Here is a 17,933-nt window from a genome sequence, read left to right as displayed (position 1 = left end):
CCAAGCAGGTGGAGGCTTGCCTCCCAAGCCAGGTGGAGGTGCCCCACCTCCCCAAGTAACGTGGGAAAAGGGTGTGGGGGCGCACAGCCCCTTAGTGGGCTGGTTTGCCCCCTCCCCTTGGCCCATGAGGCCCTGCAACACTTGCCGGGGCCTCCGAAATACCTTTCGGTCATGCTGGCCATAGCCTGGTACCCCCGGAACACTTCCGGACTCCAATACCCTTCGTCCACTATGTCGATCTTCACCTCCGGACCAGTCCGGAACTCCTCGTGATGTCCGGGATCTCATCCGGGACTCCGAACTACCTTCGGTAACCACATACACTAGTAGAAAAACGACCTAATGTGAAGCACTAATGTAACCGGCACTAATGTTGCCATTAGCGCCGGTTCGAACAGCTAGACAGGCGGAGCAAATTAGTACCGGTTCGTGGCGAACCTATAGTACCGGTTCGTGCCACAAGCCGGTACTAAAGAGGCTGTGGCACGCCGTGGTCCGGATGGGGCCCCACCAGCACCTTTAGTACCGGTTCTTACCACAAACCGGTACTAGAGGTTTTTAGTTGCAGCGGGTTTTTAGTCCCACCTCGCTCCACTAAAAGGGTTTTTACCACCTTAAATATGTTACTTCTCAAACTATCACAACTACTTGGTCTTCATTGAACTCTATTTGTAGAATTTGTGGCCACAATATGAGTTTTCTCCGGTTTCTAAACCGGTGAGGACTCATATTGTCAATTCAGATTGTACACAAAAAGATCATTGATGATCAATGTATTTTTGATGTATTTCTCTATAAAGAAATATAAGAGCATTTAGATCACTATTTTAGTAATCTAAATGCTCTTATATTTCTTTACGAACCGGTGCAAAAAAGTAGAGATGGTTACGTCAAAAACTGGATGCACTTCGTGTACAAACTGGACACTCTCTTTCGAACTATCAGGGTTTCGGACGAAAACTCATCTGTTACACCGGCTATTCAAAATTTTAATAACTTATTACAACTCTGGACTTTTTTTGCGTTCATTATGCACCATTCAAAGCCACGTCGTCAACTTTCAACCCTTTCTAACATAATTTGATATTTTTGATGCATTTACTGATTTGTTTTGAGCTAAATGACCCTGAAATTGAAAAGCACTACAAATGAACTCTGAAAAGGTTGAAACTTGGCATGTTATCATCATTTCACCCACATGGCATGTGCAAAAAGTAGAGATGGTTACGGCAAAAACTGGATGCATTTCGTGTACAAAATGGTCACTCTCTTTCGAACTATCAGGGTTTCAGACAAAAACTCATCTGTTACACCGGCTATTCAAAATTTTAATAACTTATTACAACTCCGGACTTTTTTGCGTTCATTATGCACCATTCAAAGCCACGTCGTCAACTTTCAACCCTTTCTGACATAATTTGATATTTTTGATGCATTTTACTGATTTGTTTTGAGCTAAATGACCCTGAAATTGAAAAGCACTACAAATCAACTCTTAAAAGGTTGAGACTTGGCATGGTATCATCATTTCACCCACATGGCATGTGCAAAAAAGTAGAGATGGTTACGGCAAAAACTGGATGCACTTCGTGTACAAACTGGACACTCTCTTTCGAACTATCAGGGTTTCAGACAAAAACTCATCTGTTACACCGGCTATTCAAAATTTTAATAACTTATTACAACTTCGAACTACTCAGAAATAAATAGAAGAAAATAAATAAAGCAGAAAAGAAAAAACTATATAAAAAAACTACTCAAAATAAATAGAAGAAAATAAATAAAGCAGAAAAGAAAAAACTATATAAAAAACTACTCAGAAATAAGTAGAAGAAAATAAGTAAAAGTAGAAAAGAAAAAACTATATAAAAAATTGTTGGGGCGCTGTCCAGTGGGCTTGCTAGGCCTTGGGCATGTAAATTCAGGCCCACAAGGGCCAGCAGGCACACAGGACAGCGCGCCATAGTTAGGCCCAGAAGCCTGGTTTACAGAGGAGTTCGATAGAGCAGTCGCGGCTGGGTTTATAAACCAGTGCGGCTGCCCATCGCCCGGCGAGGTGGGACTAAACTTTGCGCACCGCAGCACGCCCCTTTAGTACCGGTTTGTGGCTCCAACCGGTACTAAAGGCCACCCTTTAGTACCGGTTGGAGCCACGAACCGGTACTAAAGGGGGCCGCTTCCCGCCGCTTGGCCTGGCCAAAATTGGCCTTTAGTACCGGTTGGTGGCTCCAACCGGTACTAGAGGCCCCTCCTATATATATAGCACTTGCAAAAAATCCAGTTTCATCTCCCCATCTCCAACCTCTTCGCGACATTGCCGCCGCTCCCGTCCCGCACCGCCGCTCGCCCTCGCCGCTCGCCCTCGCCCCCGCCGCCTGTCGTCGCCGTCTCGCGCCGGCGCCCCATACGCCAGCCGCCGCCCGTCGTCGCGGTTCCCATCGTCGCCGTCTCGCAACGCCGCCCTGTACGTCGTCGTCTCGCCCCCGCCGCCCGTACGCCCCCGCCCCCGCTCGTACACACACACATACACAAATAGACACACACACACACAAACACGTACACGCGCGCGCACACACACACAATTTTTTACTTATTTTCTGTTTTCTGTTTTTTAGATTAATGCATGTCAATTGTCAATTAGATGATCGAATTAGATGAATTACCTAGATAAGAATGTTAGATTAATGTCGAATGTTAGATGAATTAGATAGAAAGTTAAATTTTAATGTCAATTGTTAGATGAATTAGCTATATATTAATGTCAATTGAATTAATAGAACTAGTTTAGTAAATGCTTAGTTGAACAAGTTGAATTAATAGAACTAGTTTATTTTTAGTAAGAAAATTTAGGTATATGAGATTTGATGATCTAATTAAAATATTACTATATAGAGAACTAGCTACTTTATATATTTTAGTAAGAAAATTGATAGAACTAGTTTATTTTTAGTAAATGCTTAGTTGAATTAGTTGAATTAATAGAACTAGTTTATTTAGTTGAATTAATAAAACTAGTAAGTGTTTAATGTTTCACCTATATATGAACATATGTTAGATATTAATGTCAAATGTTAGATGAATTAGATAGAAATTATATGTTATATATATATATATATTTAATTTACTTATACGAGATTTGATCATCTAATTGAAATTTTACTATATAGAACTAGCTACTTTATTTTTAGTAAGATAATTAATAGAACTAGTTTAGTTGAATTAGTTGAATTAATTAGTTGAACTAGTTAGTTGAATTAGTTGAGCTACTTTATTTAGGTATATTTTTGATAAGTGCTTAGTTGAATTAGTTGAATTAATTAGTTGAACTAGTTGAATTAAAGAACTAGTTGAATTAATAGAATTAATAAGTGTTTAATGTTTCACCTATGAACATAGGAATGTCGTCTGACGACGAACACGATTTCATTATGTGCGAATATTGCGAAGACCAGCGCGGCCTGTGCGACAGAAATTTTTTAGTTGATGATAGGCGCTTCAGCATCAAGCTGGATGAGAACTTCGAAGTGGATACAGTAAGTCACAACGACAAGTCTTTTTTCGTAATTAAGCATGACTTATGCTTCATTTGCTTCAACTTATAATTTTAAATTTTCACTATTCTACTAGCGTATCCCCTGCCATGCAAGAATTTTTGTCTTGGATAAGATATGTTTCAGTCCTAACAAAACTATGGAGGTAAAGAAAGTTTACTTGAAGACCGAGCATGGTTATACCTTCAACGTCAAATTATACAATGCAAACACATACACCTATTTTGAATGCAAAACTTGGCAAGTACTATGCATGGCTTATGCATTTCAGCCTGATATGGTTATCACCTTTAATATTCGTCCGGAAGATGATATTCAAGGTAATAGAGACATCAGGGTCGATGTGCAGATGCCTCCAGTTCTACCATTATGTGAGTTTCTCAACACCATATTTATTTCTTCGATATAATTTATTCAAAAATAGTTGACAAATAATTTCTATTGACAGCTTATTTCCATTCAAGCAAACATGTCCGACGCTTGGTAGACAAGACCGTCCACTGTCCCGGAGCTGAACTAAACTGCGAGGAGACAAGTCATTATGTTTCATGGCTTGAGGATCTTGATGCTGTCAAGACAAATTATTTTCCTGAATTTGAAAATCTTAGTACTCAAAACGTGCGACCAATAGTGATCGTATTGAACTACGGTCACATCTATTTAGGAAAGATGGTATGATTTTTACTATTTGTTCTCAGTGCATCTTTTGCATACATTATTTTTCAAGCTAAACTTTCATTGCTAAGTATATTACTATATGATGTTCTTCAACAGGGACTCCCGATGACAGTTGTGCCTGAGTGGATCGAGACTAAAGGTCGCATGTCAATGGTTAGCTTACGGCCAAGACATCCTACATTGCACATGAGTTCATTCAGGATTTCTAAAAGCGAGGAATGCTTAATAGTGAAAGATTGGAGTAAAATTGTTAACGATCGCAGAGAAGTACTAGGGGGCAGCAATCAGAAGCACGGCCCATGATTAGGAGACAGGTTCATATGCATGCTCCAATATGATGAATCAGGAGAGCTATACATGTTCTATGCTATTTTACCTGAGAGAGAGCAGCAGAAGTGATTAGCTAGTTCATGCTCTTAGTACTTGTCCTCTCATGTCCGTGTTCTTCGTCCTGAACTTAATCTCAAAGAGTGATTTGCTTTTGTGGTGTTATGAACGCTTATAATATCATGACCATGTTGAACTCGATGATATCTTTGCTTCTGGTACAAGTGAATGTTTCTTCTTTAAGCTAGTGTTGGTGGTGATTAGATAGAGGTAATGACTGTGATGATTAAATAGTGGTAATGACGACTATGATGATTTTTAGCTAGCTAGTATATACTATTGTTGGTGATGATATGATGCAAGAGTTTTTATATTAATATGATGATGATGATGATGATGATGATGATGATGATGTTGATGAGTTATTATATCATTTATGAAAGAAACCGCAGATTAGTTTCAACTGGATGGATCCTAGCTAAGTGATCAAGTATATGCCATATCCATATTACCTTGATCACCTAAGTGATCAAGTAAGTGATCAAGGTAATATGGATATGGCATATACTTGATCACTTAGCTGCCAGGATCCACATGCATCCAATCGAAACTAATCTGCGGTACTTTTACCTATGATTTAACAACTCATTATAATGTAAAACAATCACTAAATTAAATTGAAAACACAAAATTAAAGGAAAAATAAAAAATAAAACCAAAACCCCCAAACATTTAGTACCGGTTGGTGTTACCAACCGGTACTAATGATCTACCCGCACCGGGGGCCTGGCTCGTGCCACGTGGTGGCACTTTAGCGCCGGTTTGTGCCGAACCGGTACTAAGGGGGGGCTTTAGTCCCCACCCTTTAGTGCCGGTTATAGAACCGGCACTAAAGGCCCTTACGAACCGGCACTAAAGCCCGATTCTGCACTAGTGATGGCCGCCACCACCAGCACCGCGGTCGGGCCGCCAATGGAGGGAAGGACACTGGCGGCGATCAGCATGCTCCCGGAGGCGATGTAGATGACCATCTCCCAGAAGAAGCGTAGACCGCGCTCCCAAGCCGAGTCCTCCCGTGTCGTCCCGACGATCTCCCCCAAGATGACCTGCATTCCTCCTGCCAACACTGCTCCGAAAGCAGCGAGGACGAACCATAAAAGTGCATGACAACATCTGCTTCCCTCTGCGAATGGCTTATCTTTTACTTTTGTCTTCCACCTTATATAAGAGTCATGATGATCTTCACCTTTCCTTTTTACATTTTATCCTTTGGCAAGCACAATGTGTTGGAAAGATCCTGATATATTTAGCTAATTGGACGTGAGTTTTCATGAACTATTATTGTTGACATTACCCTTGAGGTAAAAAGTTGGGAAGCAAAACTATAAGCCCCTATCTTTCTCTGTGTCCGATTAAAACTTCATACCCATAAATATTGCATGAGTGTTAGCAATTGTGAAAGACTAAATGATAGTTGAGTATGTGGACTTGCTGAAAAGCTCTTATATTGACTCTTTCCTATGTTATGATAAATTGCAATTGCCTCAGTGACTGAGATTAGAGTTTGTTGGTTCTCAATGAAGTTTATGATTCATACTTGAAATTGTGATTGAATTGTTACTTTAGCATAAGAGATCATATGACTATATATATTGCTGTTCTAAGAATGATCATGATGCCCTCATGTCCGTATTTTATTTTATCGACACCTCTATCTCTAAACATGTGGACATATTTTTCGATTTCGGCTTTCGCTTGAGGACAAGTGAGGTCTAAGCTTGGGGGAGTTGATACGTCTGTTTTGCATCATGCTTTTATATCGATATTTATTGCATTGTGGGCTGTTATTACACATTATGTCATGATACTTATGCCTATTCTCTCTTATTTTACAAGGTTTACATGAAGAGGGGGAATGCCGGCAGCTGGAATTCTGGGCTGAAAAAGGAGCAAATATTAGAGACCTATTCTGCACAGCTCCAAAAGTCATGAAACTTCATGGAAGTCATTTTTGGAATTAATAAAAAATACTAAGAGAAGAAAGTACCAGAAGGGGCCCACACCCTGGCCACGAGGGTGGGGGTGCGCCCCCTGCCTCGTGGGCCCCCTGGTGGCCCTCTGATGCCCATCTTCTGCTATATGAGGTCTTTCGTCAGAGAAAAAATCATAAGCAAGCTTTCGGGAAGAAACTCCGCCGCCACGAGGCGGAACCTTGGCGGAACCAATCTAGGGCTCCGGCAGAGCTGTTCTGCCAGGGAAACTTCCCTCCAGGAGGGGGAAATCATCACCATCGTCATCACTAACGATCCTCTCATCGGGAGGGGGTCAATTTCCATCAACATCTTCACCAGCACCATCTCATCTCAAACCCTAGTTCATCTCTTGTATCCAATCTTTGTATCCAAACCTCAGATTGGTACCTGTGGGTTGCTAGTACTGTTGATTACTCCTTGTAGTTGATGCTAGTTGGTTTACTTGGTGGAAGATCATATGTTCAGATCCATTATGCATATTAATACCCCTCTGATTATGAACATGAATATGCTTTGTGAGTAGTTAGGTTTGTTCCTGAGGACATGGGAGAAGTCTTGCTATAAGTAGTCATGTGAATTTGGTATTCGTTCGATATTTCGATGAGATGTATGTTTTCATCCCTCTAGTGGTGTCATGTGAACGTCGACTACATGACACTTCACCATTGTTTGGGCCTAGAGGGAGGCATTGGGAAGTAATAAGTAGATGATGGGTTGCTAGAGTGACATAAGCTTAAACCCTAGTTTATGCGTTGCTTCGTAAGGGGCTGATTTGGATCCATATGTTTCATGCTATAGTTAGGTTTACCTTAATACTTCTGTTGTAGTTGCGGATGCTTGCAATAGGGGTTAATCATAAGTGGGATGCTTGTCCAAGTAAGGGCAGTACCCAACCACCGGTCCACCTACATATCAAATTATCAAAGTACCGAACGTGAATCGTATGAACGTGATGAAAACTAGCTTGACGATAATTCCCATGTGTCCTCGGGAGCGCTTTCCTTCATATAAGAGTTTGTCCAGTCTTGTCCTTTGCTACAAAAAGGATTGGGCCATCTTGATGCAGCTTATTTACTTTTATTACTTTCTACTCGTTACAAATTACCTTATCACAAAACTATCTGTTACCGATAATTTCAGTGCTTGCAGAGAATACCTTACTGAAAACTGCTTATCATTTCCTTCTGCTCCTCACTGGGTTCGACACTCTTACTTATCGAAAAGGCTACGATAGATCCCCTACACTTGTGGGTCATCAGTCTTGTCCATCACATCATTCTCCTAATGATGTGATCCCGTTATCAACGACACCCAATGTCCATGGTCAGGAAACCACAACCATCTGTTGATCAACGAGCTAGTCAACTAGAGGCTCACTAGGGACATGTTGTGGTCTATATATTCACACATGTATTACGGTTTTCGGTTAATACAATTATAGCATGAACAATAGACAATTATCATGAACAAGGAAATATAATAATAACCATTTTATTATTGCCTCTAGGGCATATTTGCAACATCCACACCCACGTATCTTATATCCGGCACCTTATATCCATACAAATTCATGCAACGTAGTACTTATATCAGCAAACGATCAAAATCGACAGGAAACAGACATATAAACCGATACCAAACAGGCATAATTCACATAAACATCACCAAAAGATCACCAAACGGGCATAATTCACACAGTTCAACGATCTGGCACATTGTAACTACAACTAGAACTAGATTATATAAACGGAGAGGGCGAGCTTCACCATTTCCTTGCCGGCCCTTTGCCCTTTCGGTCGCCGGCACTGCTGTAGGCATCCGCAGCAGGAGGTGGGTCAAAGTCGGAGCAATCGGAGGAGGAGGAATCGGAGATGACAATGTAGCCTTGCAAGCGCTGGACGATGCGGTATTGCTTGCGCTTGAGCTTGGCCACCTCCGCCGCTGCCTCTCCCGCCTCCCGCTCGGATTGCTCAATGCCGAGCTGGAGCTGCTTGGCGTTGATCCTCCGGAGCCACCGGGCGTCCATCTCCGCCGTGGTAAGTGACCGATGGTGCACCCACCGGAGGAGATGCTTCTCCTCATCGGGCACCAGCATCACGTGGCGGCGGCGGGCGGACTAAGCAACCGCGTTGAACCCGCCCCCATCTCCCTAGCCATCCGCCTCTCGTGACGGGCGGCGCGTGTCTCTGACTCCAGAGTTCGCACCCGCGGCACCGGCGGAGCGGGCACTAGAACCCACCACTGCCCGCACGCAGCAGCGGCCGGAGGTGGAGGAGGCCGTCGGATGGGCAGGACTTGCAGATCCGCACGCGGGGCGGGAAGGGCCGGCGTCGGTGTCGGCGCTGCGGCGACGGGCGACAGGAGGCGTCGCATCGGACCCGGGAGCTGCCGCTCGTATCGACTCGCGAGCGCTCGTGCGCAATACAGAGCGCCATCTCATCCTCGTCTTCGGAGCTGCCGTCGGAGTGGCTGCCGGTGCTGGACATGCTCGCCAGCGCTAGGGATTGGACGGATTGGGAAAAGGAAGCGTCGGGGAGCAGAGCGTAGCGGAGTGAACTGAGTTGGGGTTTGCTCCGGAAGAGGATTTTGTGGGGTCGGGATGGGCCAGCGGTGGGCCGGGCTGACATGGCAGGTGCACCCGGGCCGCCTCATATCCGCCCTATATTTAGGTTGGATATGAGGGGTGCCGATCTGCCTAGTCTTTTGTCCACGGTTTGAGCGGCTGGGTCGATTTTTTATGATCGCTTGGTGACCGGCCTGCATGCCAAGGCGTTTGAGACGTTTTTAAGAGGTCCGGCTGTAGATGCTCTAACAAGTTAACCTTGCCTTGGTACCGATAGAGGAACAGCGCATGCACGAGTCGCGCGCCGCGTGACGGAGATAGAGATGCATCCATAAAACATTTGCAGGGTAACAGCTTGAATTTGCCTCTTTTCTCCACAGGCGAGGACGATGCGTGGTTGGACGTTGACGCCGAGGACTTTGGCATCCCGATCGGCACACACTGCACCTGCAGTGATAGATCTCACTCATGTCTAGCCCATGTTCCACAATCGAACGGCTTTCCACTACCGGGACCGGGCCGTCTTGACGACGCGTAGGACCTGCCTCCCGTGCCGGCACAGCTTGATGAGATGGAGGACATTTTACAAGACCTCACCCCATTGACCGTGTAGTACACGTAGTGGTACTTGCATTATGAAATGGAGGTGAAATGAAATAAGAAATCTTCAACGGCGCCCAGAGCAGATCGAAGCCGTGTGCGCTCTGCCGGACGCAGCTTCATCAAGCCAAGTCTCACCGTAACTTAGCCCAATCTATCAGCCATCTATTCCAGATCAGACGGACCAGATTGATCCATATTTTGAATGAATTTTTTTAAAAGTGTTCAGAAAATTTTGAAAAAACTCCAATAAATCGTAAATGTTTCGTTTAGTATTCTGTGAAAATTTCAACCCATTTGAATGTAGAGTTTGCGAATAAACATTTCTTTTTTACTTATTTGAGCTCAAAAAGCTATTTAATCACAAACCATACATCCAAATGGGTTGAAACTTTCCACGAATACAAAACGAAACATTTATGATTTACTGGATTTTTTTCAATTTTTTCTGAACACTTTAAAATTTCCAGTATGGAAAATAGGTCAATCTGGAACGTTGGATCTTTAACCGACGGATGATAATGAGGGCTAAGTTACGGTGAGACTTGGCTTCGTAAAGTCATTGAAGCGGCGTCCCTGCCAGGATCCACAACATGAGATTTATCATCATCGCACACGTACCGCCAGCACCAAGCTACCCACAGGACGGAGTGCGATCAGATGGCCCATAGCAGGTGGCGACCTACTGGCTTCCTACTCCTACTTTGCTCGTAGCAGTCGACAAATGGAGGTACAGACCAACATGATGTGTGGTGTTACTCTGTCTGGGTGTGGGCGTTTTAGCACAAACAGCATGGATTACAAGAAATGAGTAGCCATCAGCAGCCCACCTGCCTAATTCAGCGCAATGTGTACGTACATTCAGTGTCCTATGCATCTATTGTTTCACCAGCGGAAGACGGGCATGAAGGAAGAACACTGCATAGACAGGACCGGAACGAATGCTCAACGGATTCAACAGCAGCCAATCTGACTCGAGTCATGCTCAACCTGACTTCAGATAGTCAGTAGTACGTTACTATCAAAGAAAAGAACAACATAAAGTATTGGAAACAAGGCAATGTAATGAAATGCAGGTTCAAAGTTGTACAAGTACTTTGAAAATGCAGGCTTTTATCTGGAAACACACAAATTTTCAAAAACAAAGGTGAATAGAAGTCAGTAGTTTGCCATTGCAACAAGCAGTAGTGAGCTTCTTTTTGTGCTCTCATTCTCCTTGCTGCAGTTTAACAGCGCATTGACCATGAAGTGTTCAGATATAATTCCGACAGAGTTAGGTCAGCTGTCAATCTGCATTAAACTGTGGGTTGTTGGTTTTGACCAACTCACTTAAGTTTGACAGGTGCATTTTTTTGGATCTCCAACCTTTTTTTGGAACTCATCGCAGCAATAAAACAGAGCAGCAGCAAAGACTCCCCACTCACTCCAGCCAGCCCATTGACACGAAGGGCTTGGGATTCCATGCCCACTTCCTACACTTCTCCCCTGAATTCCTATCTACTACTGCACAACATCACGAATGCACAACGAAGCAAAAGAGAGCATGCCCGTGCCATTAGGTCACGGATAGAAACAAATAACACGTCGGTTAAAGCTCTTGGCAGAAAATGCTTGCACGGCAAAAAAAATCAGCTAGCACAAAGCGAAGGTGACGACGGAGTGCAGCAGCTTTTGCTGGCCGTGCTGTTGAATAAGCCTTCAGAGCTCGTACACCGCCATTGTCCCCTCGATGTCAGATGCGGCCCACACGCCGAGTGCGCCCGGCAAAGGTAGCGACCAACGGTAAGCGCATCTCTGGGAAGGCACGGTCAGGCTCCTCCACGCCTCGGGAATTGGTGGTGCGCTTGGCGTAGTAGGTGTTACTGGGCTTTCCTCTGGTAAGTCCGAAGCGAACAAGCCGGAAGTAACCTGAAAGGTTCAGTTGGAGGAATTGAGATGATCATGTACATCAGATGGTTCATAGCTGGTGACCTACTATCTCCCTACTTGGCATGTAGCAGTTGAGAAATGGAGGCAAATACGAGCATGATGTGGTTGTACTCTGGATGTGTGTGTTTGGACAACATCGATTACAAGAAATGGGTAGCTCAGCAGGTGACCTACCTAATTTGGTGCAATGTGTACATTCTGTGTCCTAACTCCTATGTACCTATTGTTTAGTCAGCGAAAGATGAACATGACGGAATAACTGCATCAATAGGACCGAAACGAATGCTCAACCGATCTAACAGCAGCCAGCTCTGTATTTCCTACCACCATTATATCATTAGATCATAGCATTGATTCTTTATCATCGTAATTTTGATGGACGATCGACTTATTAGCCTGAAAATAATGGTACCTGGCCAACGCGGTTCTTGGTTTCCCAAGAAGCCGCAGTTTCTCCTTCGGACACGGTTCTTTCGGTTTCTATCTTCACATGCTTCTGTGTTAGTTCATGCAGCAAACAGCAGAGCTTCTCTGGGTCCATTCTCCCGACCACTATCACCTCTGCTGTCTCCACCACCAGATCAGCCCTCTCCACCCCTTTGTAATCATGAAGGCCAAAATTTAGATCATTTACAAAGGCAGTGCAACAGAAGACATGCACAAAAATCACACATAAAAACAGATGTATACTATCAGTCTATCACAGAGAGATGCTGATTTAAGCAACTTGCATATGTACCTTCTGAAAGGGCGATCTCTTTCACCCCGTCGTTAATCTTCTTAATGCAACCATTGCACTGGCAGTGCATGATAACCTTCAGAACGCAAGTCTTGGACACGTTGCTCTTGTGTTGTTCCTGTCACATATTCATAAGAACACCTCAATCTCATAACAATATGAAGAACTAGTTGTAACATGGATCTGTATATATGTTTAGATGCTCGAAAAATATACCTTTGCCATGATCATTTAGACCTTGTCTTAAGCCTTGTCGTGATACTTGGTTCTCCAGAAAGAGTGTGATCGTAGTATTTTATACAGAGAGCAAAAAGGTGGAGCACAAACGAAAAGGTAGCTTTGTTGTGGTTGCTCATCACCTTCTTGACATTCTTGTGGATGAAAAGAGAGCTTCCAATAAAAAAGTAGTTCAGTCATGCCCAATCTAACTTCAGATAATCAGTAGTAACGCAATAAAATGCAGGTTTTAAAATTGTAGATGAAATTTGAAAATACAGGTTTTTATTTGGAAACACATAAAAATTTAAAAACAAAGATGAAGAAAAGTGAGTATTTCGTCATTGCAACAAGCAGTTGTGAGCCTCTCTCTGTGCCATAATTTTCTTTTCTGCAGTTTAACAACAAATTGACCATGTTCAGATATGATTCTGACAGAGTTAGGTCAGCTGTCAATCTGCATTAAATTGTGAGTTGTTGATTTTGATCAACTCACTAATGTTTAACAGGTGGATTGTTTTGGATCTCCAACAATTTGAACGCATGCTTACTTTACGCATGCACTGCACAGAAAAGAACAAAAAAGAGAGAAGCTTGCCTGCAATTTGAGAACATAACGGCCATAGTTTGTCCAGAATATTTGCATTAGCGTCACCTGTTGCCCATGCAAGAGCATAACCCTTGTTTCATTTCATGGAGCCTGGCTCCATCATTCAAACAAATATCTCTGCTGTAAATCTTCAAAGATACTTGAAAGATGAATGACAACGAGCATCCAGCCGAATATCACTGTCAATTTTTATTGGCGTTTAGGCCTCAGAATAAATTTACCAACCCAAAGGCTACAGAAACGATCTCACTATGTTGGGAGCAGTCTTTCCCCCACTCATATTGTGTCTGAAAAAACTACACTGCTACTTTGTACGCTTGTGCTTAGGTTTGAGGCGTATAACCTTTCTCACCATTGCAGCCCTTTTCTGTTTCCTTCCATCTGAAAATATGTCAGACAAGACGAGGCTTTCGGTTTCAGGTTTGTAGCTAGGATCAAACCGAAGAAGTTCCTCCTCTGCAAGTTTTCCAATCCTCATATTTCCACGGATCTCACATTCTCTCCTAAGAGAAGCCCAGACCACACTATTTGCTTTGAAAGGCATGTTCTGGATAAAACGGCAAGCATCGTCAAGCCGTCCATCTCTTGCAAGAAGATCAGCCATGCAAGCATAATGCTTAATATCTTGTTCTACACCATACTTGCCCACCATCGAATTAAATATCTCAAACCCTTGTGTCACTAAGCCACCGCGGCTGCATGCACACAAAACTGCCGTGAACGTGATCTTATCAGGGTGGAGCCCAAGCGATCTCATTTCATCAAAAAGCATAACAGCTTTCTCACCAGAATTGTGATGAGCTAGTCCGCCTATCATAGCATTGAACAACTCCACGGTCTTAAATTTGTCATCCACACCAGAAAACACTTCCATAGCTGTCTGTATGAGCCCTTGCTTTGCATACATGTCAACTAAGGCAGCAGCAAGTCCTGCATTTGTGCTAATCAGCGCATTATGCCTCACACGATGATGAAGCCTCTTTGCCACATCGAACGTACGACACTGAACACAAGCTGAAAGCACTTTAACCACCGTGACTTCATCTGCCTCAAATCCTGCCTTCTCCATCTCCTCAAATAACATCAATGCCTCCTTAGACCTGCCAAACTGCACGAATCCACCAATAAGAGCCGTCCACGCGACCAAATCCTTCTCTGGCATCTCATTGAATAACGTTCTAGCCATCTCGAGCTCCCTAGACCTTGCATACCCTGACACCATCATGGTCCATAACCTCACGTCCCTTGCCTTCTCCCCTGCCAAATCAAACACCTTCCTGGCAAGCGCCAGCCCCCTGCACTTTGCATACATGTCCACTAGCACGATCGCCACCGGTTGTGACTGAAACGCTTTAGCCCGAAGCGCTCTCATGGCAACCCCGTGCAATGCTTTTGCTACCCTCAAATCCTTCAGTCCCACACATGCGCCCGATAGCGCCGTGATGGTCCACCCATCGGGCCGCAATCCTCTGCCCACCATAACCTTGAATACTCCGAAAGCATCATCAACACAGCATGCACTCACATATGACCTGATCAGAGTGTTGAACGATATGGTGTCCCTCACCGGCATTTCATCGAACAGCCTGCGCGCCAGATAGGGTAAACCGAAGGACGCGTAGAACTGGAGCAGGGAGTTGGCGGCGAAGAGGTCGGAGGCGTAGCCGGACTTGACGAGGAAGGCGTGGGCCGAGAGACCGGGGGAGGGGGACGCGTGGTGGGCGCAGGCCGCGAGGGCGGCGGAGAGGGAGTGGGAGTTGGGGACGGCCTCCGTCTCCGTCTCCCGGGAGGCTTTCGGCGACGGCCCACGGTCGCGCAGGATTCGGAGGAAGAGGCGGAGCGAGGCGAGGTGGTGCCCCGAGCGGAGGTGCGGGCGGAGGAGGCGCGAGGCGGCGTGCGCCGGGAGCGGGAGACCGAGGAGGAGGAGCTGCGCGTGCGCCTGGAGGGAGGGCCGGCGGCGGAGGGACGCGAGGAGGGAGAGGTGGAGGAAGCCTCCCGGAGCGGCGGCCGCGACTGCGCTGCCGGCCCGGCGGAACCTCGACAGGCGAGGACTCGTCGCCGCCGGAGTGGCGGGGGGAGACGCGCCGCCGCTCATCTGGCGTTTGAATCGGACACGTAGACGTGGGCCTGGAGGTCATTGCCTGAAGCCCATCTGTACAAAAGTATGGGCCTCCGCGACCCAGCTAGACGCCGCTCTCCTCGCTCCTCCGGCCCTCCCCCAAACCCTCGCCGCCGCACCATCGACGCCGCCGGAGCTCCGGCCGGGCAGCAGCTCACCGGATTCCATGGACTACGACAGGCAAGCACGCGACACCCTGGACACTCCTTCCCTCTCGCAAGCCGCCCCTCCTCCCGGTTCTGCATCTAGCTGTAGTTTTAGCAGAGATTGGGCTGCTCCACTGATTTTCTGTGCATCTTGATGGCAGGCTGAACTCCCCGAGCACGTCGGCGATCACACTGGAACTGATGGGCCACCGGCTGCATATTTCTCAGGTCGTCATGCTCCGTGATGCGATGTGGTTTTCATAGCTTTTGTGCTGGCTCAAGCATATGCTGTCTCAGTTTTTCGCTTGTTTCTTACTTGCTATCTGCAGGATCCCAACTCGAAGCACCTCGGCACGACGGTATGGGACGCGTCGATGGTGTTCGCCAAATTCCTGGTAATGGCCTGTTAGTTCAGACTGATGGCTCTTTTACAGTTCTGCGGTATTGACTGAACTCCGTCGATCGAATCTAATCACCATCAGCACACTTGATGTTTGCAGGAAAAGAACAGCAGGAAAGGCAGGTTTTGTCCATCCAAGCTGAAAGGGAAAAGGGCGATCGAGTTAGGAGCTGGTTGTGGCCTAGCCGGGCTCGGTAAGCTGGATCTCATTGTCCTTTCAGAGATATTTATGATCTTGGAGGCTCTTTCTCAAGGGAAATAGTCTTTGTTTCTCATTCAGGAATGGCATTGCTGGGTTGTGATGTTGTTACAACTGACCAGGTTGAGGTGCTCCCGCTGCTCATGAGGAATGTTGAACGGAATAAATCGTGGATTGCGCAGTCTAATCCTGACTCAGGTTTGTTATCAAACAGAACCAACGAAAGCAGAATTCATATCTTTAATTTCGGATATTATCGTCATTACATTACATGTTCTGAATGCAGAGCTCATGTTTTGCTCCTTAGTGGTTAGCTAAACTTTAGTATAGGACACTGACCACACTTGGACATTCCTAGTTCTTACAAAGTGTATTTTCCAAACAGGTTCCTTTGGCTCAGTGACGGTTGCAGAATTGGATTGGGGGAATAAAGAACATATCAGAGCCGTTGAACCTCCATTCGATTACATCATTGGGACTGATGTTGTAAGCTTTCTGACGCAGCATTGGTGTTTGGTGCAAGTTCTTCCCTCAAGTTGTGTATCCTGCTTTTACATTATGCAAGTTTCTGTGCTGAATAGAATTGATCGATCTTAGAAATATTGCCCATGACCTCTGCATAATCGAATTACTATTTTTTATTAGGGAACCAAGTATTTACCTAACTTTAGAAGAAGAAAAACTCGGTCGCATTACAGATTCTTTTTTAACGGAAAACTGTTAGAGGCCCCACATTACAGATTCTTGGGGATATTTATCCAGGGATATCATGAAAAATAGGCATACCGTATGAATTGAAATTGAAATGCTGAGAGTGAAATTAAACGCAGATGAATACAGAAACTTACCACTTCATCACATAAAGAATACAGAGAGACTTGACACTTCATCTTTCGTGTGTTTTCAAGGTTTATTCAGAACATCTATTGCAACCTCTACTGGAGACAATTATTGCGCTATCTGGTCCCAAGACGAAAGTACTGGTGTGTGATTTCCCTGCCCAAGTAGTCTTATTTCACCCCTGTAAAGGACTGTAAAAGATCATGGCTGACTAACTATTTGATAAGCAGCTAGGATACGAGATTCGTTCTACCACCGTCCATGAGCAGATGATGGAAATGTGGAAAATCAACTTTAATGTGAAAACTATATCCAAATCAAAGGTGCGCATTTCAATTACTATTTTCCTTCCACCTATTTGCATCAGTATTAAAGATGGTTTTCACCCTCATGTTGTTTCTGAATTCTCGCACAGATGGATGCTAAATATCAACATCCTAGCATAAATCTTTACATGATGGACCTCAAGGCTTCGTCGGTCCCCGAGGCCGGACCCAACGGCAATGGGAACACCGAGGAGGAGGAGGACGACGATGCCTCCAACCCAGGAGAAGACGAAGATCCAGGAGTGAAGACTGAACCTTGTACGGCTTCAAAAGAAGACATGGACGACTGGGAAATCAGAAGGTCCGGGGCAATGGCTGCAAGACTTCTCAAGGATGTCAAGCTAACATGAGTTTAGATGTGTTTAACTCTACCCAGTTGATGTTGTACTTTTCTGTGTGTGCATGGGAACATGGTGATGTTGTTGCCTTGAACATTTATTCTCGAATTACAGTTTAATCTGCTGGCCCTGTTCAGTTGCTATATGACGCAAAGTTGATGTTATGTACTGTTGAAATAAACGAAGCACGAGGGAATGTGGAGAAGCTTTGTTGCCATCCATCCAGGCCGATTTGAGGATTGTTCAACAAATATGGTATAGCTTTGGAGTTGCCACAAAACAGCTATATGGTGCAGATGTTGTGAGCCTCTGATGAATG

General features: G+C 44.9%; 3 protein-coding genes across 3 annotated transcripts; 1 reads left to right on the top strand and 2 right to left on the bottom strand.

The window, feature by feature from the left end:
* Positions 1 to 11,003: 11,003 nt before the first annotated feature.
* LOC109762404 (uncharacterized) lies at positions 11,004 to 13,272 on the bottom strand. Its single transcript, XM_020321255.4, has 4 exons — positions 12,637 to 13,272; positions 12,421 to 12,538; positions 12,094 to 12,278; positions 11,004 to 11,660 (listed from the first exon to the last, which is right to left on the bottom strand). The coding sequence occupies exons 1-4, from the start codon at positions 12,649 to 12,651 to the stop codon at positions 11,451 to 11,453; spliced, it is 528 nt and encodes a 175-aa protein (XP_020176844.2). The 5' UTR covers positions 12,652 to 13,272; the 3' UTR covers positions 11,004 to 11,450.
* A 278-nt stretch (positions 13,273 to 13,550) lies between these two features.
* Positions 13,551 to 15,341, bottom strand: LOC120961810 (pentatricopeptide repeat-containing protein At2g22410, mitochondrial). Its single transcript, XM_040393850.1, has one exon. The coding sequence runs from the start codon at positions 15,339 to 15,341 to the stop codon at positions 13,551 to 13,553; it is 1,791 nt and encodes a 596-aa protein (XP_040249784.1).
* LOC109762405 (uncharacterized) lies at positions 15,251 to 17,735 on the top strand. Its single transcript, XM_020321256.4, has 9 exons — positions 15,251 to 15,545; positions 15,673 to 15,739; positions 15,841 to 15,906; positions 16,012 to 16,105; positions 16,192 to 16,308; positions 16,496 to 16,596; positions 17,019 to 17,093; positions 17,181 to 17,273; positions 17,366 to 17,735. Exons 1-9 carry the CDS (start codon positions 15,532 to 15,534, stop codon positions 17,624 to 17,626), a joined length of 888 nt encoding a protein of 295 aa, XP_020176845.1. The 5' UTR covers positions 15,251 to 15,531; the 3' UTR covers positions 17,627 to 17,735.
* The last annotated feature ends 198 nt before the right edge of the window (positions 17,736 to 17,933 follow it).

The sequence above is a fragment of the Aegilops tauschii genome, chromosome 6, assembly GCF_002575655.3.
Source record: "Aegilops tauschii subsp. strangulata cultivar AL8/78 chromosome 6, Aet v6.0, whole genome shotgun sequence".
NCBI classification, from domain to species: domain Eukaryota; kingdom Viridiplantae; phylum Streptophyta; class Magnoliopsida; order Poales; family Poaceae; genus Aegilops; species Aegilops tauschii.
This window is presented reverse-complemented; position numbering and strand designations above follow the sequence as displayed.